General features: G+C 42.2%; 1 protein-coding gene across 7 annotated transcripts in view; it reads left to right on the forward strand.

Moving 5' to 3' along the window:
- The first annotated feature begins 3,318 nt into the window (after positions 1–3,318).
- ENAH (ENAH actin regulator) overlaps positions 3,319–27,534 on the forward strand; it is an 89,916-nt gene continuing 65,700 nt past the window's right edge. For all 7 annotated transcript variants that reach the window (XM_058019987.1, XM_058019989.1, XM_058019991.1 and 4 more), the window contains exon 1: positions 3,319–3,438. In XM_058019987.1, the coding sequence (XP_057875970.1) occupies positions 3,434–3,438 (5 nt within the window). In that variant the 5' untranslated portion in view covers positions 3,319–3,433. The remainder of the gene's footprint in view (positions 3,439–27,534) is intronic.

Raw genomic sequence — 27,534 nt, forward strand, 5'->3', positions numbered from 1 at the left:
CAAAGTGATTTTGCATATGAGCTGCTGTCCTAGGACACTGACTTTTGTAAGACATATGAAGATCTCAGCTACTTTTTCCTTTCTGAACAAACGAAGACTGGAAAGTGGGAGATTGTTCCAGAGAAGACAGGGGAAATCTCACTGTGAGAGAAAGGATTACTCTGCTTTTTGAAGCTTTTGGATTCCCTGAATGTCTCCAGAACATTAGAACCTCCTCCTCCTGACCCTGTGTCAAGGGTGATCCATACTGATGAGATGTGATGGGATCTGCTGGGTTTGGACCTGCCAAGCCTCTTGCATTTGGCTGATATGAAACAGGAGCTCATTCTCTTCTGCTTTATGCCTGGGTGAGCCATTTCTGTAGCCATCAGAAAGCCTTCGCTAGTCAGGTTGTTTGGAGAGCAGGCACACCAAACTGCTCAACCTGAGCTGGCTTAGCTTTTCAGAGCCCCTGAATTCCAGTCCTAACCTGCAGCTGAGCAGCAGAAAATGCAGGAGGGAAGAATGCAGAGTGGTTTTGGGGTATCCTGAGCTGCTTGGGTCCAGAGGAGGAAGGGCATGAACACAATCCTTTGACACTGAGTGGAAGAACCATTACGTGGGTTGTCACGGAGCTCGAGTTCTTAGCGTGACACCACCAGCTAAGAGGGCTTTGTGCCACATTGGTTTGGTCACTGCCAGAAGAAGGGAGAGCAGTGGGATGGGATGCAGAGGGCATTGACACCCATGCTGTGCTGCTGGAGGATCCTGTCAGCGACAGAGGTGACAGCAGGGTCACACCAAGTGACTTGGACACAGGACACAGCGAGCAATTATGGCTTGGGAGCACACAGTCTGCTTGAGAGCAGGCAGATTTCCCAATGCATAATTCAGTACCATAAACATGTACATGACACTAACTCCTTCTCCTGCCAGACTACTCTCATTTCTTGACAATAACCTCACTAAATTGACCTGGAAAGAAAGAGGCATTCAACGTTTATAATTTGATTTCTGCCCTATATAATTTTGGCTCCTCTCCTCCTCATGTAGCTGCTAATATGAGTTACTGCAGATTTAGTATTTTGTTACAGATTAATTCAATGGGATTTTTGACTAAGCTAGCATCCAAAATGACTTTGCACTTGGTGACATCTGCGATGCCAGCATGCAAAATGATTCTTCTGGCATTTTTACAAATTCTATTGTACCACTGAGTAGGTCTTGAGAAATCCAGCTATGACCATATCTGATTTGGCTAAGAACACCTAGTAATATAACACAAATAGCGATAATAGTTATTTTGCAGGAGTAAAAGCTTCTGGCTATTTTCATTCCCTCTCAGGCAGACCCGGAGCCCAGGCACACTTTCAGTGGTTTTTATATACCTGTCACAGTCAAAATTCTTTTAGGTTTGACTAATAAGACCAGACAGTTGCATCAGGACAGACACATTATGATGCTGATTTTTATCCTGTTATAGAACAATTGGTGTCTTTGAACAAAATCCTCCTTCTTCTGACTGTCTCTGCCATCCCTTCTTCTCATGTACCTGCTGAAGCCCATTAGACATAGATCTTAGATGTATCCATATAGATACAGATTTTAACATTTCTGCTTGGCTGCCTTCAAGAGACTTTTCACTTCCAGAATGGCTTTCTTTCCAAACCTTTTATTTGGAGGATGTTCTGGTGGTAGGAAGCCCAGATCTTAGAAAATTCATTATGCCTTAAGAACTGAGGTCCACTGCCAGTCATTAGAGTCCTCAGCATTTGTTGAAAGCAATTAAGGTAATTTTATTTATCAGAATCAATTGTGTCCCTTTTCCAGACTGTCTTTACATTGTTGACATAGGTACACAATTTTTAAGATCACAATGTCGCTTTTCTTCTGATTACTCATCTGCATTTTGTGATTCACCTCTACTGCAACATTTTCATTGACATCATCCCTTTGCCAGTAAAAACATGTTTTCTTACTAAACTATTCTTCATTAGCTTCAGTTTCAGAGACTGTCCTTGTTCCCAAGTTAGTATTTTCTAACAATTGGCCATTTTTTCCTTCATTGATCAGTTCATCTCTTACTGGGCTACTGACACCATTAATTGACAGAGAGCGATTCTGCCTCACTGATCAAGGAAGAGGTGGTGCCAAATAGCTGAGATTCATGGTAAAATCCCCTTACATGTGTGGAACCTACATCAGAAATACACATGTATTTTTTAAATTCTTCATTTTTTTTATACCTAGAAGTCTAGATACTTATAAAGAAGATGCTTATTTCTTGTGTATATTTTTACTACTAGACCATAGAAAGCCCTGGTATTCATCAGGGAAAAATGAAATTGGAGGTGTGAAAGCACCAAGATGGCTTAACGGCATTGGGAATGGCAAAGACGCTTTGCTCATCACTTCTTTTAACCGAGACGAAAGACAACGGGCATTCACTCGCTAGCTGACAGCAAGGAGCCGGGTTAAAGTTACTTGTACAGTGCGCTGGGTCCGCTGCCGGTACCGACAGCAGAACGCAAACCCGCATTTAGGGCAGGCGCTTTTCGGGGCTACCGAAAGGTGCAGCAATAACATTCCTGCAGAATTCCTGAGAAAGGCTTGGGCCACCGGCTCCCGGGGCACCGAGGGGCCGCTGCCCGCGGTGCCTGCCGAACTCGGGCATGGGGACTCGGGGGCTCCGTGTTCGCTCCCGCACCGGGCAGGGACTGCGGGCCGGGCCGGACCGAGCCCGGGGCGGGCAGCGCGGGGCCGAGCGGGGCAGGCTCAGCGGACGGGCGGAGCTGTTCACACGTCGGGACGCGGCTCTCCGGGAGCCCATCCCGCCCCTCCGCTCCGGGGCGACTCCCGAGGCCGCCGGGGAAGACGCTGCCGCGGGCGGGCGGGCAGTTCTCCCGAGGAGCCGCCGCTCCTGCCGCCGCCTCACCTGCGGCCGGGCCGTCCCTCCACCCCCGCCACCCCGCGCCGGGGCCGCCGAGCCCCAGCGAGCCGCCCGGGCACAGCGCGGCGGTGGGCGCGGCCTCCTCCGCCGCCGCCCGCCCCTTCCTCCCTCCCTCTCTCTCTCCTCCCGCCCGCCGCCGCTCCCGCACCCCCGGCCGCCGCCGCTCCCGCGGCCCCGCCGGTGTCTCCGGCCGCCCCCGCCCGCCCGTTCGCGGTCTCCTCCTCCTCCTTTCCCCCCGCCCTTCCCGCGCGGTGGTTCGCTCCTCCCCGCCCCTTTCCCCCACCTCTCCCGTCCCCTCCCACCCCCGGCTCCCCGCGGTGGTCTGGCCCGGCCCGGCGGCGGAGGGAGCGGCGGAGCGGGCGGGCGGGCGGCGCTGCCGGGCGGGGGTCTCGCTCTCCGGGGGTCTCGCTCTGCGGGGACGCGGCGAGCGGCGGAGCGGGGCGGGGGAGGCGGCGCAGCAGGGAGCGAGGCAGCGGGAGCGGCTCCCCGACCGCGGGCAGCACCATGAGGTGAGCGGCCGGCTCCGGAGCGGGCGGCGGGCGCGGGCTGGGGGGCGATGCTCCGCGCCCCCCGGCTCGGACGGCGCACGGCCGGGAACGGGAAGGGCACTGGGAGCCGGGGGGATCGGCCGGCGGCGGGGGAGGGGGCCGGGCCGAGGGGAGCCCCGCGGTGGGGGAAGGGCCCATTGTTAGTGGCGGCGGGGGAAGGGCGGCCCGCCGTCCCCGTCCCCCCGCGGCGGCGGCGAAGTTGCGGTCGGGGGGCGGCGGCAGGGCCCGAGTCCGGGGCGGGGGGCGGCCCCGCCGCGGCGCCTCCCCCGGGCCGGGCACGGCGTGAGCCCCGAGCACCCGGCTCCTTTCTTTCTCTGCCGGTGGTGGTTTTTTTTTTTTCTTCTCCCCCTTTTCCCTCCGCCTTAGCCGGCGCGTGTTGCATTGCAGCAGCAGCTGGGCTTTTCCCTCGGTAATCAATAAAGAGGCGCCGGGGGGAAGCGGGGAGGGGGATCCCCCTCTCGGCAGCCGGGGAAGTGCCGCGTTCGGAGGTGCGCGATGTAAACACAGAGGTGGCCGCGGCTGGGGGCGGCAGGCGGGGAGGTGGGTGCCTGCCTGCCGCCTTCCCGCCGGGAACTCCGCTCCCCGCCGGCTTCATTCATTCGAAGGCGATTTTCTGCCTCCCCCCTTCCCCCCCGCCATCCTCCCCCCAGCTCGCTTTTAGCGCCTGTTCCGTTTCCATAATCTCCTCTGTGGATTGGTGCAGGACCCGGTGAGAAATGCGGCTCGGTGGCCGGGCGAGCGCCGGTCCGGCTGCCCGGGGACGCCGCCGTGCTCCCTGTAGGCCTGCCCCTCTCTCAGACAGCTGGGGAAACGAGTTACTCATGCCTTCCCTTTCTTTTTTTTTTTTTTTTTTTCCTTTCGCCTGGAAGTTATTGTCTGCCTTGCAGTTGGATATGAGCGTTCTTTGTCTTAAAGACACGACTGTGAGGTCCTTTGGAGTAGGGGTCCGGCAAGGTTTGCGTGATCAAAGTGGGCAAATTCCTCTGCTGCGTAAAACTGACGAGCCATTGGAATTCCTTGTCAATTACAGGAAAATCATAATAAAATTCTTTGTACTGCGAGGATTCCCTCATTCAGTGCACATTCAGGGGAAAGGGTAGCGTTGCAGCGGGAAGCATGGGAACAATCTCCCCGCTGTTTTGTTTAGAATTGTGTTCCTGTATTTCCCTCGAGTTTTCTTTGTTAACTGTGGATATTTATGTCCCGCGTTATTTTAAGCTTTGTTTTGTCTTGTGATAATTTATTTTCAGTTATTCGTGTTGCTCATGTAGAAGTCAGATATCCTGCGAACGAACTTGGAAAAACCTACAAGTTTGTCTCCAGATCCTTTAAGCAGAGGTGTTCTTTTTAATTATCTTGACAGCCTTCAGCACAGTGAACGCTGCTAATCGAGCAAGGCTTGGCACAAATACCTCGGGAAGCCCCATGGAAGTTTGGGATTCGTGCTGGCAAAAAGGTTCTTTAATTGTGAGGGTGATGCTGAGCGAGGAGAGCTAGTGTAGCTGTATGTGTGCTAGGACTTGTGCCAGCTTGGAGGGAGCACAAGTATTCCTCTCAACCAGCACAACAGGAAAGTGTCTAGGCTGAACCTACCCTTAGGTTGCTTATTTAGGTGTTTGAATAGCTGACTTGCAGCAGTGAGTAAATGTAGGTAAATGAATATATTACTGGCCTTGGAGCTTTCTGCCCTGCCTGGAGAGCATCAGGCTGCTGAGGGGGAGATGCAGTTGTGATTTGGAGGGCTGCTCTGATGAGTGGTCCTGGGGTGTTTCAAAGGAAACTGACTTCCAGAACGCTTGGTTCCAGCCCTCTGGAAAAAAAGAAACAAGCTGTACCAATTAAACTACACAGGCTAAAAAAATGATGTGGTTAAAGAAGTATTTTCTCTCTATAGAGGCACTATTAAACTCCCTCAGTTTTGTTTAATTGGTCCGACTCCAGTACAATGGCAAGCTTTCACTGCACTGCTCTCTCTTTGGGCTTGTTTAGACTATAGTTGATGGTATATTTCTGAAACATGTTCAAACAATATCTTCATGCTGTATATGTTCAGGCAATGACTTTTAATGTGCATTTGCTGGTCAAGGCGAGGTCTGATGGGTGAGGAGTGGCAGGGCAGATGGGACGAGCAACCAGCATTTCATATACAGCTCCTGTGTTTGCAGATGCTGTTAAATCTTAGCAGTTCATACCAAAAATATACTTCTGGCACAATATTGATGGTCTCGTGGGATGAGTAAACTGCATTCTGTCATTGCTCTTGGGCAGGTAAGTGTGCAGTTGGTGCTCCAAAAAAATAAAATAAATAGGTGAGGGGGAAGCACCTTCACTTTCTCTCCTATGTTTTAGCTTTTCTTCAGCCATCATGAGCCTGAACTAATTCTGATGATTTTATGTTAAGATCTTGTGTCTTGTCTGGGTGTTTAGCTGGTCAGTTACCAAAGAGGAAACTGATTTCCCTTCTGTCAGATAATACTAAACATCGTTGTGAAGAGCATCTTTAAATGTTCAAATAACCAGCAGCTTTGTGAGACACAAACACCGACACTCCACAAGAATTAATTCTTGCAGAAGTCTGCTTTGTATTCAAATTGAAATGATATGCTATTTGAATAACATCTGTTCGGGGTTTTAGGTTGCAGAGAAACCCTGAATATTGAATATCCCAGTGAAATGGTCTAGCCTGAGTATGAGGTTACTTGGTGCTTGAATAGGGCAGTGTGTATCTGTGTCTCCTGCCCTAGGTAAACAGCTGATTCCCACGGACACCTGTTGCTCTCTTTGTGCTCTGCTCGGCTGACAGAAGTGCTGCCCCTAATCCACTTTCCTGAGAGCACTTACAATATAATAGGTATCCAGGAATGGGCATTTTCAGGGGAGTTTCCATTCACCAGCTGACTGGAAGGTGGTGAGGATGCAGGTAACAGCAGAGTTTGGTGCCCCTGTTCTAGTAAAAGCATGATTTCCATCCTGTTTGTACAAGAACGTGTGTGAGCAGACTTTTATTGTAGCATATGTTGAAGTCTGTGTTACAGAAGCTGGTAAACACAACTCTGCTGCTAGAGCTGGGATTCTGCACTGAAGGTTAACTGAATTACCTTCTTTTTTTCTTTTTTTTTTTTTTTTTTTGCATATCAGGCTCATTTTGAGTGTTAACTCCAATAAAAACAAATGAGCTTTACAAGATACTGACTTTGTTAAAAATCAAACTGTACAGCCTTCTCTTGGGATTACTACATCCATTTCTTTGTGTGGGAAAGAATTGTTTTTCATTAGTGTGCTGGTCAGAAAGCAGGCTGCTTAGTCAGGTTTCATTACCCAAGTTCCCAAGAACTGGGAAAGAAACAGCGTTTTTTAGAAATTTTAAATTTGAGTATTTCCAGTATAATACTTTGTGTTTATGATGGGCTACTATGCCCATCTATACACTATATACTATCTATATACTATATCATATATATGTGAATTTCCTTCCATGTTTAGATAGGGCAAACAGCTAAATCACTATAGATTTTGCCGTTTCTGAAAAGTCATGTCATATTCTCGCTTGTGTTTTCAAGCTAAAAAAGTGGCTAAATTTGTGGTATCTAAACCACACTGAAATTTCCATTTACTTACAATCAGCAGCTTTTCTGCTCAAATATATTGCTACAGAATGCACTTCATGTTATTATGTAAAAGTCAGCATTTTTTGTGCCTGGATTGGTAAGCCTTCATTGTGTTTTAAGTGTTGTGCTAAGAAAACTAATCCCATACTCAGTGTTTACTGAGTGCAAGCCCACAGCACAAGTAACAAAACACGAACCTCCATTAGGACTAGGAATGCTTGGAGGAACCCACACACATTTCCTGGGTTTCCAGGAAAGTGGGTACACCAAAAGCATTATTAGAGACAATAGTACACTTCAGTCTGCTGCAATAACTGCAGTTATTTAAGGTGGTGAAACAGCACAGAAGCAAGGCCATCAATTTGATGGTGACATTAAGTTATTCTTGGATACGTAAGGTAACTCTTTGGAATTGTGCCTTTAGTTTTAATACTTGCCCGAATGGTGTATTTGAAATAGGAGGCTTAATTTAGTTGAGAAATATTTGACAAAATGTTGGAAGTGCAAGCAGGCAGTTAAATTAGACTGGATATGCATAACTGCAAGCAATACAGTTCCTAAAATTGCTTGTATCTCAAGAGAAAAATTGGTGGTGTGGGCAGGGTATTTTTTTTTCAGGTGGATACAAAAATTCAGGTTACTTTCCTTGTTCTTAAGTATACTAACAGATGGACTGAGTCATCTGTCTGATAGAAGTGTGGTCTTTAGCTTGCACTTTATTTGTGACAGTTGCAAGTAATTTTTGGACAGGCTGTTTCTGCCCACCTGATATGGGATCTGACAGCTGTTTTGCCCCCAAGGCCTCTGGGTAGTTTAGTGAATTATTTTAATAGTAAAAGTATAAATCTTTAAAAATTTGCCCTGTGAATGGAGAGTTGCAGGAATGAGAATCCAATTTTTTTAGACAAAGCTATTTATGACCATCTTAGCAATTGTGTTGTCAGCCTCTAAAAATTAGAAACAGTCTGGGAGTGTGTATAATTGAGGAATGCTCTCTGGAAAGGGCATGTACAAGTTTTTCCTTGACTCTGGTTCAGGGTTTCATGTTTGCTGTTGGAGGTCAGAAAACAAGAGCGAGTTAGTTGGCATCCTGCTTCAGGCCACTCCAGCCTAAAAGCCTTTTTTCTCCACTTCCATAAAAAGCAGAAACATTTTTCTCCCAGCACCTGTTTCAGTGGATGCTTTGCCCTAAGTGACGTCTCTGGGCTGTGCCTCAGGCATGTGATTGGAAATACTTTGTAATGAGGGCTGCTCCTTGCCATGCCAGGGCAGCTCATGTGGAACTATTATAGAAGTGGGTTATTGAACTACTGCATAGAGTCATTTGCTTTCATTACTAGAGAGAGCAAATGTATTTTTGTGAAACAGATATTATTCCCTTCTTTGCTTTGACCTTTCATCTAGAATTGCTTTTGACAGTTCGTGCCTGCTTCCACTCAGCAGTGGAGAAATCCATGTGCCAGCTCTTTAAACATCAGGCATGTTTAGGTTTTAAGAGTGCTGTAGTGGTGAGAGAGAGCAGAGGATAGGTGCTTTTTGTGTTCAATTAATAAAAAATTGATTTCTAGTCACAGCTCACATTAAATGTAGCAGAGACTGAAGTCACATCAGCCTTGCTGAGCTGTCAGCTGTGTTATTTGTTGGTGCCTGCCTCGCTCTCCCACCCCACCTTGCCCTGCCAGTCCTTGGGAATTCAATACAGCTACTTTGTGTTCTTGGGATTGATGTGGGAGTGAAGCTGCTCTTGTACCTGCCTGTATTTAAACCTGCGGTGAGGAGCCACTGTTGTGTCCCTGCTGTGCCTTTCCTAACTTCCCATGGGTTCTCACTAACCTGGAGAAGAACATTGTTTGTATGGAGCTTTTCTTGGCTGGATAATACACAGAAACTTTTCCCCCTTTTAGAAATAGCTGCACCACCTTATTTCACCTTTCAAATTTTCTAACATGAGAAATAAAAACGTGTGTCTAAGTAATTGAGTCTGATTTGAAAATGCTCTGTAGCAATACTGGTTACAGAGGAAAATGTTGAATTTTACTTCAAATACTCTTAATAAATTATCCTTCTAATTGCCAAACCTTTTCCCTGCTATCATATATTACAAGTCTCCTTCTCTGTAGCTGTTTCATGAGAAATGTTAAAAGACTTCAGAAGAGAATGGGGATGTTGTGCTTAGCAGCCTGTGCTGGTTTTTGCTGCTCCTGATGTTATGGCTCTGTATGGCAGCTTTTGGAACTGCTGCTGGGGAGGTGATGTGACATCTCTCTGGGGCTCCTGCCCAAAGCTGGTGACAGCCTGGTGGAGAGCAGGGATGTGGGATGATGTGTCAGTCCATTTCAGATCAGTCTTTCCAGCTGAACTGCTTGTAACAAGCACATGTTTGGGGAATCAGTGCACAAGTTAGTGTGAGGAATTGAAGTACAACTCTCTTGTCTCTGTGAGTAATCTTTAGGCAAGGCTCGTTAAAAGAAAACACCACCAATATTCAGGCAAAAGAAATATTCTGCTCTTGGTTTCACATATTGAAAATTCTCCAGGCAAAGCTGTTTTATGTAAAAGAAGAATGGTAAAAACAATTTCGGTTTAGAACAAAACTGGTCTGCTTCTTTGCTGAGTGTGTGAGTTGGTGTTGTGTGTTTTGACTTTTTATTTTTATTATGGTAAAGAAAGGTGCTGACACCAGGTGAAGTATGGGAGAAAGAAGTGGAAACTGATTGCACTCCAGAGGGTGATACAAAAATGCTGCTTTGCTGGACTGGTGTGCTGCCAGAAATAACTCTATAAACTTCTAGTGTGCAGCACAAATCCAATTGGAAGGGTTTTGTTTGAAACTGTTCTTCATTGTCTTTTCTTCACAAATTTGAAATTTCTGTTTCCTGAACTGGATTACAAAATAGTCTATGCTTACTGCAAATTCCACACAGAAGGTAAGGCAGGACTGTGGTTTGCTGAAGTATACTTGGTACCTAGTTCAGAAGAGAACTTTTAAAACCTGGAATTAAGCAGAATGGTAAAAGAGCAAGAGTAATCATTGATATAACTGAGGCCTATATTATGCATTAGTTGCAGTTTTATAGCAAGTAAAGAAAGATTTAAATTTTCTTTTTAGAGGAGATAAATTCCTATGTAGGTCCTTAAAGCAATTTCCTAAAATGCAGTTTAACTGACTTCTGTCAGTTTATTGCTGGTTACCATACAGTGAAAGCAACTTTTAAACTGAAATGCTTTGAAGGGCTTGTAGTTTAGGTAGAGTTTTATGTGGTCCCATCTGGCTCCTGGTGAACACTTTTCTATTTCAGCTGTGTAGACCAATATGTCTTTGTAAGTGGTCATGTCTGCTGGAACTTTATATTTTGTGGAGATTTCCATTAAGCTGCATTTTTTTTCCTGTCATATGGATTGAAAATGGAAGTACTAAATGGAAAGATGATTTAAGACTCTGTTGTAGTTCATGTATTTCCAACAAAACTTTCAATAGTGCTGCATTAGTGGTATTTTTATTGGCACTGGTGGAGAGAGGTGGTTGGTAGTTTTAGGTTCCTTTCAGCTCTCTGGTTGGCTTTGCAAATGTGTCTTCAGCATGTGCTCTGAGTAAATCTGGGCATTGAACCTGGCAGTATTGCTGCCTAAAATCACTAGTTCTTCCAATAACTTATGGTGAATATGTGGCTTTTTTCAGGCTCCAAGCTTCCAGCTCCAGATGAGCATGAATTTTCCTTTTCTAGTTAGTGTATGTTTTTCATGTCAATAATGCATTACAATGAACACTGTGCACTGCTACTCATTTTGAAAACTTGTTTTCTCCCTGTATTTTCCTGTTCTATAAAAATCTCATTGCCCTTTGCTTTCTTTTAAAAGCTTCTATAAAAGAGTCTTCTATAAACAGTGCATAGTGATGTGTGCACCTTTTATTATTAAAATCTCCTGTGTTGAACTCTTGTTGGTATTTGAGGAAAATGTATGATCCATTTGGCAAGCCTTAGTCCATTAAACAATGCTGGCTCTTCTTTAAGAGTACCCAGCCTAAGTTTAATAAAACTGATTTTTTTTAAAAAATATTGTTGGATTTGTGTTTAAAACCATACACAGTGAAACTTTCCTAGAAAACTTGTTTTGTGTTTTTGAATGCATTTGCAAAGCCTGTTTTTAGAAATCTGCAATTGGCTACTGTTGGTGATGGTAAATGAACTTCACAACTCCAGAATAAACATAGTTACCTATGGTCTGAAATAGATGGTGTGGCCAGACTGACCAAACAGTGAAACCTGATCCAAATAAGCCCAATTTTGGCAGACGTAATGAATCAAAATGGTGAATAGTGGAAAAAAAAAAAATGAATGCCAGCACTAGGAAAATGAACAGTATTGAAATTTACCATTTGTATATGTAAATTTAATCACTGAATGTGCTACTTAAGAGGTTTTCGTTATGTACTACTCTAGCAGAAATACTGACTTATTTAAAAAAAAATTATGTTTAGAGATACTTTTTTTCCTAGTTCAGAATACTTCTGCTTTGATAGAAATCTCTGAATATGGTCAGAGATTATATTTTATTTCAATTTATTGTTATACACCAATCTACTTAGTTGAATCACATTAGGAGGATGGTGCAGGAGGTGTGTGATGTATGTACATGAAATGAACACGTTTGGAACACAGGACTGCTTTCCAGTCAGATATGAACTGTCTGGTGTGGAGGCAGTAGTTCTGTCCCTAGTCTCTGGTAGCCAGTGCTTTCCCCCTTGGTCAGAGCCTGCTGTTCCAGGGCTCAGGGAGGACTGAACTTTGCAGCTCAGTGTTGTTCTCACCAAGGGAAGGCTGAGGAGAGAGGTCCATTTTGGAAAACGAGCAGGGAACCTGTGTCTAATCACGAGTAGGAGGATGAGGAGATGAATGATTAGAGCACTTGAGTAGTAATTGCTTGAACTCTAACACAAGTTGCTGTTCAGCTGCTTCTTCAGTGTTATGTGTTTGGGAGAGTAATTGACAATGAGGTTTTGTACCATTTCAATGGTTTCCTTGGGTTTTTAGTGGAAATGCAGTACTGGCTTTTGGATGAAAATTTTTACTTTGGGGTTGAGCAAGAAGACCAAAGCAGTAAGCACATAAAACAAGTCAGCCAAATAGATTTTGCATCTTCAAGATCTCATGCTGCAATCTGAAGGATTGTGGTGGAAATCATTGTTTTAATTCCACACTGATTGATGAGTCCAGTAGCCCTTGGTTTGGTGAATCAGCTGTGTTAACTGCATCATGTATGAATTATCCTCAGAATGATTTCTGCTGCACTTATCATCTGACCTTGCATTGAATTGTGAGATGAAGAAATCTGGACTGCTGCACTCAGGGATTTGATTTTGTATTCTGTCAGTATCTTTGAGTAGTGTGTTCATAAAGCTTGGAGGAATAGGGTGGCTTCAGGCTTTTTCTTTGGCATACTGTAAAGGTGACTTTGAAACCAAAGGGTATTCCTTTTATTTTGTGTACCTTTCTTAGTCACTGATGGAACAGGTCTGCGCTCCTGTAATTGTCACAGGAACATAGCTTCCAACAATAGCTAAATCCACAAATGGATGGCAGGATGACAAACACAAAGGTTGCCTTGCAGGTTATGAATGCTGTTGCTGTGTTGCTCTAAATTTATGAACATGACAAAGGTTTTATAAGGAGAGGCAATATATTTCATTAGATCACCTGCTGCAGTGGTGGGGAACAGGACACGGGCAATTTCACACACCCAAAGGCTGAGTTCCTCAGAAAGTTGCTCAATTATTTGGAGACATCATGTGGAGATTTTGTACTGTGTGGATTGTTGCAGATACAGGTAAATGTTACAGTGTGGTTTATTTTTTTGTAGGTAGCTCATGGTTTGATGTCTGACCTCATAGCAATATTTGGTATAATTCTTATTTCAGAGGTTAAGGAATTGGGTGCTTGAAAACAGGTTAGCAGCTGTAGGATCTATTTAAACTGCAATTTGTTTTTGTATTACCCTACAAAGATGATGTCTGCATAAAGGAAGTGGAGATGGCATTGCAGAGAGCAATGTCAGAAAGTAAACCTGTGAGAATACTTTTCAAATGTCACTGTTTCCATCTAAAGCATCAAGATATATTTTCCTTCGAATCATCTGACTGCTGGAAGCCATTGGGGGAAAAGGATGCTTGGAATGCCTTTTTAAAAGAGCACATGTTTGTTATTTTTGTGAAGACACAGTCTTGGTCACTGGTGTGACTTTTGTGTAGTAAATCTGTAGGATGCAGATAGAAGTGGATTGCATTGCAAGGCTTGCATCTTTAGACATGACTAATGCTTAATAACACTTAATAGTAGAATTTTATTTTCCCTGTTGAAATCCCCAGTTACCACAGGATAGAGGAGTGTACTCTCTATCTAATTGTTAAGCAAATTCTGAGTACCCAGAATATCTTGCCTTGAATTTCCATGCCTCCTTTTCTTAGGGCAGATGGATCAAGAGACCTCTCCTCTTGTAGTGCTCCCTGCCCCAACAATAAAAAGAAAATCTTGATATGAAGGCTGTTCATGTAACTGTGAGGAATGCTTGCAGCTTTGGTGATTTATGTAGTACTAGTCTCAGCATTGCCCAGATTTTGAATCCATGTATTTAAAATTTCACTTTTTTTTTCATCCTGAATTGAACTAACCTCCTGGGCCCTGAGTGTGTCTGTGCTTGGGGCGGCTCTAGGGACTAGACTCACCCCAAAGCCCACTTATCAGGTATTTTTATCCATGAGCTTTGCCTGGTAAAAAAGAGCTAGCAAAGAAACAAAAAGCTGAGAGAGGATTCTCTCCAATTTGCTGCTGCGTATTTTTATATAATTTATGATGGATCAATGTATCCATTTCCCAGCCTCTTGAGTGATTGTAATTTTCTTGTTCTTTTGGGAACATGGGGAAATCTTGTGCAATTCTTACTGTCTTATAGAAAACTTTCCCATGAAGAGGCACAGGGTTTAAGTGTGCCTACATTGTTATGAAATCTGAAGATAAACTAATTTTAACTTCAAAGTAGTTTGGGTAGGTGCTCATTTTTTATATTTTGTAAGACAAAACCAATCCCCCAAACAAAACAAAGCAAAACCATTTGGGAATAAAGCCATAGGCTTTTCTTTCAGAATTTGAGTGCTTTATTTTTTTTTTACATAGTATGACAGAAATGTTTTAAAATGACAAAAGCATTTAATGCTTAAGAATGGAAGTTTTGTGCATCTAAGAACTTTTTATTGGTCATTATTAAAGAATTAAAATGTTGCTGGCCATATGCACTGCAGCAGGGAATTTTCTATTGGCAGCACCCTACCCTCCAGCCACTTAAATGCACAAAATCATTTTAATATAGAACAGAATAAATGCTAGAGATGGTGAACTGGTGGCAAAGGTAATGTTTATGCTGTGGATATTCTGTTTCTCAGGAAGACTGGGGTTAATTGTAGCTTGGCAAGTGGGGGGAAAAAAAAAGTTCCATATTGTTTTTCTGCAGTAGATTCCTGTTGCTATGCAACAAACAGAATGTCACTTAGTGCAGGATATATTAAATTGGTATTCCCAGCACATATCTGTGCCCGTTCATTTTATACTTGAGCAGGAGGGGATGGTTTGGTTTCCTGTAGCCCTGGAGTATGAGATGTGCATGGGAGCTGCTATTCTGGGGCTGCAGTGACGTCAGTGCACTCGCAGAGCCTCTCTTTGTCTGCATGGATGGGACACCTGTGCAGCACAGTCAGGCTGCCAGGCAGACAGAAAAGGGCTGCTGGGTATCCTCCCCGAGGTGGGGTGGCATTGCCAAGCAACGTGTCAGCGCTTCCAAAGGGAGAGATTGGTTATGTGGGGGAAAGATGGTTGGGCTGTGAATTGTGAGGACCTTTATGCGTGATGCAGATGGCATCGTCTGAATCTTTAAACCAAAATATGTGGTTAATTTTTAGTTATTAGATTTAATGTTAATATTTGAATGTGTTCATACCTCCTCTGCCTACCTCCCCATTCCCTCCAGTGCTAAACCCAACCAGTCTCAGCATCTGAATTCTGCACATTTGCTTTCAGTGGATTCTGGAATAAATGTTTAGAGCGTGTTTGGGGAAATTACCCTCTGTGGCTCTGGAAGCAGTAATTAAGTAATGGACAAATGACAACATCTGGTAAGGCATTATTTTATAATCTAGTTAGTCTTCTGTAGTGGAAAACAAGGCAAAAGTAATATTTGAAATCGAGGAGGATGTTAATTTGATCTTTGCTTCAAAATCTGTCAAGCATTATAGATGTCTGAAATACAGAAACTGGAAAGCTGAGGATTTGTAATACTGTGCTTTTTTAACATATGCATTGTGTCTCAGGCATGATGTTTATACTGTGTAATCATCTTATTTTAGTCAGTTTTCTGAATTTTTGTGTGGGTTTTGAAGGACAATTCACAAAATCTAAGCTGAAATTAGGGTAGATATTTAAATTAGCAGGTCAAATACTGTCTTTCTTGCTCTTAGAACTGTCTGACATCTCTTTAAATCTGAAGCAGATTTGAAAGTAGCTTTTCTTTAAAAAAATACTGTAGTAAATGTACTTATGTGCAGCTTCTTAATAAAGCAGAAACCAAAAGGAAGAGTTGAAGTAGAGCTAGGAAAAGGTTCAAAACCCCTCTCAGTACTGTTTTCTTGCTTGTTTTGCCAAGGGGTGTCTCTAATCTATAAAGCATCATTCAGCAAGCAGCCTTTAGTAGCACAAATGCCTTTCTGGTAGTCTGATGCTTAATTCAGACCTCAAAGCCAGGGAGTTGTGTGCCTGTTCTCAGGCTGGCCCCATAAAAAAAAACATTTGTGTACACAAAGAGAATTTGATGCAACCTAAAAAATTCTTAGGGCATTTGGTGAGATCAAACCTGAGCTCTGTCACAGAAATGATTTAAGTACATGGACAGGGGTGCTTGGGGCCTTTTTGCTTTCTGTTTGGGAAGAGGGATCTCTGCTTCTGCTGCACAAATGTTTGATGAGAATAAAAAACTGCTTGTGACTTTCAATGCTGTGATGGCTTGTTTTAGTTCTGTCTTTTGGCTCAGGAAACAATAGGAATTTGTAAAAATGGAATATTAGGAATTTGTAAAAGTGTCTCCACTTCTTGAGAAGGGAGGCAGAACAAAATTTAATTGTGAAAATAATATTTTAATTTGTAATTTTAGTGAAATGGACTTATTTTAGTGTGTAGATGGAGAAGTTGTAGAATATACCCAGGAAGGTGAGAAATTAGAGCTGTAAGTTTTAAGTAGTGTGCTGCTTAGGTAAATCCTAAAGGAACTCAGAGTAGAAACTCTGGAAACACTGACTGTAGAACAAAGAGCATTTGAAAGTTAGGGTCAGGTGCTATGCTGTTATAATAGGACTATTACAATGCACTCAGCTTTTCTTATCCATCATCTTTCCCCCCAAATTGAAATTAATTCAATTAATTAATTGGGATAAATCTTGTAGGTTTGATACCACTGGTCCAAAGCTCTGTTTGGCTGTTAAAAAGAAATCAATACAATCTTTGTGTATAAGTGAGCAGTGACACCACCCTACTAGTTCTGGGTCATTAATTAATACCTGTATGCATACACCAGATGCAGAATTATCTCAAAAAGGATGTTGGAGCATGTGAATGGTTTTATGCTGTTTTTTCCTCCCATACAATAGAGCCTGGATTCTGGTTTGCAGATAGAAATAGATGGGGGTTTGAAGCCTGCTTTGTTTTGTTTGCTTGTTTTTTAGTTTCTTTCTCTGTTGCAGAGGTTGGAAAGTCTCTAATGAATGAGATAGGGAATTGCTTGGAGGTAAGATGATCTCATAGACTCAGTGTTTTCTGCAAGCACTGACTGCTTCTTATTTTTCAAAGAATTTCTGTCCTTTGGTGCTGCTTGAGAGTTGTCAGGGGTGTTCATTAGCTGTGTCCCAGCTTGTTTTCTTACTGACTAACTTAAGGCTGTGCGCCTGATCTGCCAAAATATTAAATTATTCAGCATCTACCTTAGTCCTTCAAGCAGAGCGAATCTTAGATGGCCACTGAAGACAAAGGCTCCTAGATCATCTTGGATTAAATGAGCAATATCAGAAGCCTGGGTGCACCAGCTGTTGTGCTTCAGCCCTCCCATGGAGGAAACAACTTCTTGTCTGTTTCTCTTTTACTTCCCAACTTTTGCTAATTTCTTAAAAAGAAGCTCTGCTCAAGTTTGAAGCTCTCAAATGCTATATTTTATGACACTGTGCTTAAACTGTGAATAACTTCTGAATTTGGTATTCAGAACAAGTTTTGATTAATGTGCAAAAAACGTCACTACACATTGAATAATGAAGAAACCTACTAGCTGTTCGTTTACTCCTCAGTTCATCTATCCAAAGTCAGAGGCAGTCTGAGAAAAAAGGTGGGAGGGGTGAGAGGAGTAAGTATGTAACTAAGACTTTTTAATGGTTTTACAACTGCAAGTCTCTCCTTCCTTCATATATAAGCAACCAGAACTTTGCAGGGCTCTTAACTCATGTACTTTTTTTAAACTTTGGAGTTTATTTTTAAAGCAGAATGCAGTGTAATTTTTTCATGTTCTTTAAAGATGGAAATAATAGGCCAAATATAATGTGCCATGATATTTGAAAGGCACCTAGATTTGGAACAGATTGTGTTGTCTAAAATCACTGTAACTCTTGGGAGTTCTTGTCCTGTTAGCAGAGCATGCACATGAAGGAAACAAAGTGTGATCACAGCAAGGTGTGCTTGCCAGGAACCCAAACTCCAGGGATCTGTGCTCTCCTTGTACTGTGCTTAATCAGAGTTGCTAACTTCAGCCAATTAGCATCCATCAATAGTTATCCATCAGCTTTTAAGACAGGACTGGAACACTTTGTTCACTGTCCTAGTGCTTTGTGTGGGTTAGACCTGGTGGCTTTCTCTGAAGGTGCTTTGCACTGGATTAAATTGATCTCCCCTTTGCCACACAGATAAAAGATGGGTGATGTTCACCTGACTGGAGCAGTCCACTTCAGTGACTCCTTTTGGATAACTGGAAGTGCACAACAAATGATGAGATGGGTCACTTTTGTGAGTTTTGGCTACATGGCAGATGTAGGCCTGGTTATTAAGGAAGGAGGTGTTGTGGTACCCTCTGAGCAGCAAGGGACAGCTTTTCAAAATACCTGTACACATTCTCTGCCTAAATCTTTGGAGGATCCAGAGAGAAATTACGCCAGAGATCGTCAGGGCAGACAGATTCTTCCTGCAGGCTCTGGTTTGTAGGTTGCAGTTTGGGCACCTTATTTAAATGTATCTTTAATCTGAGATGGTATCATCTCTATTGTGAAACTTTTTCCCATTCTGAATTACAATTGGAGGTTTTGTCTCACTACTTTATTTAAATCTTCCTTCTGTGTATTAATGCTTCCATACTCACTAACCATGGATAGTACAGACCAGCTTATTCTCTCTGAAGCTACTCTAGTGCATGTGAGGCTTTGTGTTTCTCCTGAGTCTTTTGAAGATTGAGCTCACCAATTTCATTTATCTCTCATTGTGGTCTGTTTTTAAGACCTCCTGCCAGTTGTTACTGCATTTGGTCCCCCTCATTTGGAAGCTAAGGCTGATTGTTGTCCAGTCTGTCACATCCTGATTTGCATCTGTTCACTGGCATGTGTCTAAACATAGACCTGAACTTGTTTTTTCTGTCACTCTTCCAGCCTGCCAATATTAGTCAGAATTCTTCCCCTGCTTGGATCTTCTTCTGGGCTCCTCTCCTCTCTGATAGCAAGAATACTCTTCCATCTCCTCATGGCTCTGCTGCAGCACAGGCATTGCAAAGCTGCACTTGATATATTTTCTCTGAGTGGAGCATCTGGTGTCTGAATAAGGTTTTCAGATCTCCTTTCTGCTCTCCTTACAGTAATTTTGTGTATAAATCTCTTACAAAAATGCCCTGTGAATGCTGTCAAGACTGAAGTCATTTGACAGCATCTCTGCCCTGTGTGGTAATTCATGTAGAACTCCAGAAGAACTGGAGGAAATTCAACTTATTTGACATCATTAATTCATAAGTGACATTGAAGATGCAATTGTTACCTTTTAGCAAGTTTTTACTGATAGTTTGTGCTGGTATTTTTGTTGTGATTGAAGTTAAACACATAGACACTTTATGGACATGCCAGCCTGCTTCCTTCCCCATCCAAACCTCACATCTGCTCTGGGTGTAACACTGGGCCATGGCTTCTGCAAACATGACAGACATCCCTCCATGGGCTGAGCTTGTGAGCACCAGCTGAAATGTAGTGGTTTCCTGGAAAATGTTGCTGAGTTTCACAGCTTGGAGCTGTATCTGTTCAGTGCAAGCCAAACAACTGCAGGCTCGTGAAAACTGAGGCTCGTAGCTGTGACATTCAGGTGGGAGAAGGTACATTGTAAGTGCAGACACAAAATATACAAAAAAAGTCATCAGTCATGGTTGTAGCTTGCAAATTTTTGCACAGTTGAGAAGATGAGCTTTGTAAAAAGCAGTGTGGAGCAATCTGTTGCTGGTATCTCTGTCAGTGCTGCAGGGAAAAGACTGAAGCATAAAGAGTGAGAGTGGTGTGAGCTCCCCTGTAATACTCCTTTGTGAAGGATTCCCCTCCTGGGATCCAAGCAGGGTGGATGAGTTTTTGCGGTAAAATGCTGGCCTACAACCTGCTGATGATAGCCTGAAAGAGGGAGGAGCTTGGTTTTGGAGGAATCACCCTCTTTTTACCTTAAACTCTTCTTGCTATAGTTACACAACTGCACTGTGCTTCAGATTCCATTCCCTTACTGTGCTACCAGTGTGTTGCAGGCACCTGATTAAAATCCTTTCAGTCTGGCCCGGGCTGTTGTTTGCTGCAGTAGATTGTAGCAGAATCTTAAATTTGCTCTCTACTGAATCTTAAATTTGCTCTGCCTTGCAGCAGGAATTCCATGTTTTCATCAGAATGAGGTATATTGTCATAAAAGGAATCTGCATAGTTAAGAAACCTTTAAGGAAGTCTAATGCATGAGAGAGTGTTTTGTGATTTATAGTATGTTCTTCTACAGTATAAAGTTGATAAGTGTAATCATTTTTTAAAACAAAATGCTTTACTTGAAAATAAACCTGTGCTTGAAGAAGCTTTGTGCTATGAGAGATAATTTTGCTGAGATGTAATTAGCAGTGCTTCTGGCTTCTGCACCTAGCAAAAATACTATAAAATAGTTTAAGAGACAGGTGGTTTGTCTCCTTTGTACACAGCTTATTTGTGTTTCATAATTCTCTGGAAGTGTTGGAAATACTGCTAGACTGGGTTATCAAATACTAATTTTCTGTGTAGCTGCTTGGTACACTTAGGGGATAAGCTTTTAAACTGGTAATCATGGATTATTTACTTCTATTTGAAAAACCATTTGAATTTTTATTAAAAACAGTATCACTACTCGTGTCTGCAAAACAGCTTGAAAATGTGAAAACCTTTGCATTTTATTTTCCTTTTGTGTTGCAACAAGCTGCTATTTGTAGCTATTGTCTTTCCATGGAATTCCTTTCATCTCCTGTACAATGCTGAGCATCTTCAGGCTTAAGTGAGTAACTTCAGGCTGGTTGTCTCCCTACTGGATGTTAGGCTTAAAAAGCTTCACAGACAGTATGGAAAAAGAGATCAGAAGAGGAGTGGGAATGGGGAGAATGCCCATTTTTTTAACCAGCAAATTCCATGTACACAGAAAGCTTAAATGGTTTATGGGGATTTTTTTTTGGTTTTGGGTGTTTGGTTTTTTGTGTGGCTTTTTTTTTTTTTTTTTTTTTTTTTTTTTTTTTTTTTTTTTGGTTTGGTTTTTTGAATTACTGTTTATTTAAAATTACTGTTCTAAGTAAAATCCAGAGGGTGAGGTAAGTGGCCATTTTTCCTATCAAGATTATCACATGCCTTCCAAAAACAAGTACTGCCTTTTGCTCCTGTCTTCTCCACTGGGGCCAGCAAAGGCACAAGTGCAAACCTGAACTAGATTTTTGCATTTTAAACCTCTCTCAGTGGTATTCTTAATGAAACAAATGTTCATTTGGCAGTGAGAGTCTGTCTGTCAGCTTTCTGCCAAGGATGCTTTCCAGGTGATTCCTGTAGGGTTACAGATACCTGTTGATGGGATGGATGAGCAGGAGAGCATCCACATCTTTATAGCCCTGCAGTTATGGAGCTGCTACCAAAAACGTAATAGGACAGAGAAGACTTGATTAGTAGTGTAACTTAGCTCAAGGTTTTGAAATTTAATTATGCTTGGTCAAAATAAATGTTGTTATGAAGGCTTACCTGATCACTGCTTTGTCTGAGCTTCACTAAGTGCTGATGAGTGATGCCTAGCACTTGCTAAAATTTTATTTCATTACAAGCTTTGTAGAAATTAGAAGCAGAATTTTTGTCTGAAACCGTTATCTGCTTTTTTGCCATTCTTTTCCTAAAAATTCTGAAGTTGATGGAACAATTTTTCTAATGATAATTTTAAAAACATTTTATTCTTCTAGAGATATTTAGGGATTTTTTTTTTCTGTGATTTATTTGGACTAACTGGACAAACTGCAACTGAAATATCAATCTTGAATTTAGTATGCATTTTAAAAGATCCTTTATATGCCTTGTTTGCAAAAGGCATATAAAAGATCGTTGTCTAGATCATTGTCAGGTCATTGTCTAAAAATGAGAATTTTTGTTTCCTAGCTTCAGAATGTCTTGCTCTATGGTTTAGGCAAGGGTTGGTGAGCTCAAACCACTTTAGAATCTATTTGCTCATCTTCAGAGATAATAGTATAAAAAGCCATTTTCAAATAAGACTTCCCCCAGTATTTCCCCAGTTGGGGAGAACTTCATTGACAGCCTGTGTTCTTTCTCCCTGTGACCATGGCAAAAAATGCTGGGATTATTTGCAGCTCTATTTGATCCGTGGAATGCACTGCATCTATTGTTAGCTCTCCAGCTGAAGCAGGAGCTGGAGTTGTTTTTCTCTTTTGACACTGCAGCAGGTCTGGCCAGGCACTGCTGCTGTATCAGCCTTGAGTAGTTAAAGGTGATGGCATTGGCCAACTTCCCATCCTTTTAGTAGCTGAGACGTGGGACATCATAGCTTATGGAGATGGGATTGCTTTAAAATTCTTCAGAGGACTGCAGGCAGTGTCTCCCTGCAAGCCTGTGAAGTTCACTGTGTTCAGCTTTCCTGTTGGGTTTAGTGTCTCTTGGAAGTGTAAGCTCTTTTCCTGGATAATTCCTTACCACAGAGATTAAACACTGTGTGTGTGATAGTAATGAGGGCAACATTGGCACATCTTGCCTGTAAACACACCAGCCCCACTAGCACACAAACACGTGCTCCTTTGCTGCTGAGATCATCTCTTTTTTCTTTTATTTTCTCTTCAGCATCAAATTTGGGTGTTGAACTCCTCACAGTTTCTTCACAGAGCTCGCAGATCTGTTAGTTGTCTCAGATTCAGTCTTATTCTGCATTGTGCTTTCTGAATCCTTCCATCTGACAGCCTGCTCTTAGAGGGGCAGTGCTTTTCTGGAGTTTCCTGATAACCAGAGAACAGGGCTTGTAGGGACTGCATTTAGGTTGATTAGTTTGTTATGAAATAATAGATACAAATATATCAAAAGTAGTGTAGCAGTAGATTACTTGTGAAATAATGCAAATAGGTTTGAAAGCTGATACATCTAAAATTAATGTCAGATTAAAAAAGAAAGCTTGCTAGCATTTCCCCAGTGGTGATCCCTGGGCAGAGTGGCTGTTTATTTAAACTGGGACTTCCTTCTGACTACTTAAAACAATAGCAAATGACTTTTTATCTCAAAGACTTTGCTTCCTATCTTAGATTTAACTGCCTTGATAACAAGACGAAGAAAACAGGATGTGTAATTTAAACAAGACAGATACCAGCGTTCTGTGATTCCCTGCCTATGGAGGGAGTTAGGCTTTGTGTGAACTACAGAGATTTTAATATTAGAGTAGCACTGAAACTGGAGAGGTGCCCTGCTGGGGCAGACCTCTGCTCAGTGCAGTCCCATGCACCATCCTGGGGAGCAGCAACAGGAGAAACAGCTTGGCAGAAATTGCCAGCAGCCCCATGGGGATCTCTTTTCCTCTCCCTCTGCCAGCACCCTAGAATGCATTGTCTGTTTTGAGGTGTTTTGGAACATGCCTATGGATTCCTTGTATTATTATTTTTTAAGAACCTGTTACCCATGAATTCCTCTAAATTCCTTTGTAGCTTGCTGATCTTATCTCTCTCCATAACTTCCTGTAGCAACAAAGTCCAGAAATTCGCTATCTTTGTATGTAACTTTTTAACCTTTAGGGTGGTAGGGATTTATTTAGGTGGAGTCAAATCAGAAGTTCAGATTTGCAACTCCTTCCCTTTGCCCTGTCATTGTGAGTTCTGCTTCTTTTAAGCAGCCTGGTTTATAGTGTACAATACAGTGAATATATTTCTTTGCAAGTAAAATGAAAAGGAGGAACAATCATGTTGCTCCTAAAACCAACAGGGCATTGTTAATTTTCCTCACTGTGGGTTAAGTGGATATGCAGATGAAGGAGTTTAGAGTATCCAAACAGCACCTTCCAATTTATTCCTTTTAGCACATAAAGGTCTGCACTAGTAAGGGAAGATCTTTCTAAACATTTTGACAATTTTTTGACAGGTTCCTTTGGTGATTGCTCCAGCAGTCTGTAATATTTTTATGGCACAGTTTCTATAAAAGTGTTCTTTGTGTGTCTAGCACAGAGGCAGCGCACGTTGCGTAATTTCCATGGCTGGAGGGAAGAGCCTAAAACTTGCACAGCTCCTGTGTGTGATTTACACTGAGCAAGAGCAGGGCTTTCCTGCAGCTATTCCTTGCACCAGGTCACTCTCCTGCTGCTGTACCTGGTTCATTATTCAGATTACAGGTCAGTTTTGCTTGTTTTTCTTTTTCCTTCCCCCCTTTTTCTTTTTTTAGCTCTCCCTAGGTAGCTGTGTTACCTAAGAGCAAAGCACAGAAAACTGAATAGAAATCCTGTGACACAGAGGAATATTAAAATTTTAAGCTTAGAACCTGTAATGCAGGAATGTGAGTTTTAAGACCTTAAACTTTAAATTCACAGGACTTTTGTATGTCAGAAAAAAGTCAGTAGATTTTTATGGTGTAGTAGTATTGGTTGGCTCTTTAACCTGCCTTCCCTTTATCTCCTTGACATGAGAGTTGTAAAACTGAAGCATGGTGACCTCAGAAGATAGTTATGGTGGCATCACTCTATATAGTGTGACTTTGATAGAAGCTTTTCAGTGTAAGAGAAATACTGACTGGAAAAACCCCAGCATCTATGATATGGTTAAAGTCTAGTGAAATGCTTGAATTTACTCCTCTTTTAAGTTGTATGCTGGCCATTGCATTCATACTGCTTATATTTGTGGATTGGCATAGTCTGTGTATTGTGAATTACTCCAGGAATTTTCTCACAGCATTTCTGGATGTTTTAAGTCTTAATCTGACACTAATTAAGATTTTGAGCTTGATTTCTCTTACATCCATGGTTGTCATAAGCAGGAGTAGGAGTAATTTTTCAGTGATGGAAAGTGGAAATTTTGTAGGCTTTAGATATTGAAGAGGTTAACAATCTAGTGTTGAAGTACAGGCACGAAACTGAGTTCCTGATCTGTTGTGGGGAATCTGGAGTTTAAAACCTTCACAAGTGGTGTGCACCCAGAAGGTGCAGGTAGCTACAGCAGAATTTTTTTTTTTTTTTCTGTTAAGATGCTGTCTGTAAAGAGAGAATGTAGCTGTGTATAAGAAAATGTGCTTGTGTTCTAGTTAATTCAAAATTCAATGATGTTTCCATGTCAGGACCAAAAGCTGTCTTTATTTACGGTTGTAAAGCTCCCATTGAAAGGAGCTGAGGTTATGTAATTTAAATTTAGGCCAAATTAAGTTCTTTTGGATTGTAAAATGGAACAGTGATTGAGGCAGGAAAGGCCTGACTTGTCCTGTCTCTTAGAATCACACCTAGTGAGGATATTTGCTGACCACAGTGAGCTGCCTTTACAAATAACTTACACTGAGCTCCCATTTTAAGGTGGATAACTCTTTTTGATACAGAAAACCTCTACCTTGTGTTTCCTTTAAAAGCAGTTGTGAACTTAATTCATTACCTCTCTGATCCAATTGAGACCCAACTCTGTATTCAGCTGTTTTGTTTCTCTGCAGTATTGTTGCTGATGGCTAGCTGCAAAAATCAGTGTGTACTTAGGTGTTTTAAACAGCTTTTTTTCACATGCCCTTTTTTGTCCTGCGAAATGGAACTCTTGACTGAAAAGGTGTTCACTGTTTGTTTGAGGCCATTTAATAAATGAATGTTTTTTCTGCTAATTGCTTTCATAGATGAATAATACTAGAACCTAGATGAAAATCCAAAAATACTGCAATAAATTTGGATTGCTACTCAAATTGCAGTGACAGCAAATTGATAATGAAATGTTGTCTAGAGGTACTTGCTATTATAACTGAATCACTTGTTTAAGTTTTATCACTGGAGTACCCAGAACTGAATATTAATGAAGGTTAGACACGATTCTGGCTGTTGTTGCAGCATAAATTTTGCAAAGAACAGCATTTTTGGCTGTTGGGATTCTACACCCTGTGTACAGCAAAGGAACTGAACAAAAAGTGTTAAGCAGCAATAAAATGAAAATGGAAATGATGGCATGGGATTGTTAGCTGAAGGTAAGCATAGAGATTATGGGTGAGTTAAATTTAGGCTGAATCAGGTAAATTCAACTTTACTAGAGGATGTATTCATTCAATAATAATTCAATAATGCTGTTGCTTTCTTTCCAGAGGAAGGGCTGGTGTATTGGAGCTCTCCTTTGTGAGCGTCCTGCAGGGTTGTTCTCAGCTGGAGAAGGATCTGGAGGGAGCTTTTTGTACCTGGCTGCCAGGAGGGGCCCTGCAGGTTCTGGCACCACCTGAGATGTGGGACAGTGGGAGAAATCAGTGCTTTGCCCTCTAAAGAACCTTCACAAACCCAGTGCAGGTCTCTTAAGGTGTAGGATTTGATGGAAAGCTTTTAAACAGCCTCAGAATCAATCATGTGAGGCTTTGTAGGGCGGTTTTTGTTTCCTCACAAAGTTTTATAGTTTTCAAGTCTGGAGGCTGCTTTAGAGTAATCAGTGATGTTATGATATCAGAAAGTATTCAAAGTACTTGTAAAAGTTTGGGGAACCAGAACTTTATTTAAATTACATTATGGCTGTGGTCATGCAGGCTCAGACAATGAATTCACTGATTCAAGCCAACAATTGGTATGTGAAAAACAGAGACCTGTTGTCTTTGGGATTGCACTTTGAGTCAAATGGCATGCACAGAGCAGGAATTTGTGCAGTCATTCTGCAAACAGACCTTGTGTACTGTCTGACAGGTTTTTTTTAAATGCAGTTTGTTAAAAATATAACCTCTCCATATATGCTGAAGTCAAGACTTTCAAAAATACAAATTTGCTGATATGTGCAAGTTTTAATTCTAAGCTTCCTTTAGCCAGTATTTCTAAAAATGTCACTTTGTATATGAAAGGGGAGCATGGATAGCACCAACCTGATTCTAGTACAGAGAACATCCATGCAAACTTTGCCACCCAATTTTCTTCTCTGGTTTTCTGCAGGCAGATTCTGATCAATCTGTTACAAAAAGGAGGAGAGAAAGTTCAACATCTCCTCTTCATCCTTTATATGTATTTATGTACCTGGCATGAAGGACCACTCATAGGGGCTGGGCCTTTAGAGAGCAAAAGCTGATTTCAGAACCAACACCAAATACCACAAGCCCAGAATTCTCAAGCTCTCTTTTTAGGAAGAGTGTTTTAATAGTTGTTCAGCCTTCAGGGGTCAGGTTATTTGAATCTAATTATCAGAGTTGTCCCAAGGTGTTAGAATTCATCCAAACACTAGAATTACACAGGAGAGCTGATACCAAGTTTCTCAGGGACATTGGGAAGATGGACAGCTTGGCCATTTGTTGTCACTTAATGCTCTGGCAGAAGCAGCAGCAGCTGGAGGATAAACATCTGAAGTGGTTGATAATGGGAGTTAAATTAGGCTGAAATGTGGACTGCAGCATCTGAGAAGCTGATGCATGTCTGGAGGTGGTGAAGAGCCACAAATTGCCATGGTTGGAATTACCAGGCACTTGCAGATGTTTGTGTCATCCTTGGTGCCACAGAATATTTTCACAGCACGGGTCAGTCAGAAGGAACCACTCTGGGTCACCTGGTCCAACCTCTCTGCTCGAGCAGCGACACCCCAGAGCACACATGATGGCACAGGGTTGTGTCCCCATGGCTCTTGTGTGTCCCCAGTGAAGGGGAGAGCGTCACAGCCTCTCTGGACAGCCTGTTCCAGTGCTCAGGCACTGCGCAGGAGAAGTGTT

This window comes from Melospiza georgiana, chromosome 3 (genome assembly GCF_028018845.1).
Source record: "Melospiza georgiana isolate bMelGeo1 chromosome 3, bMelGeo1.pri, whole genome shotgun sequence".
NCBI classification, from domain to species: Eukaryota; Metazoa; Chordata; class Aves; order Passeriformes; family Passerellidae; genus Melospiza; species Melospiza georgiana.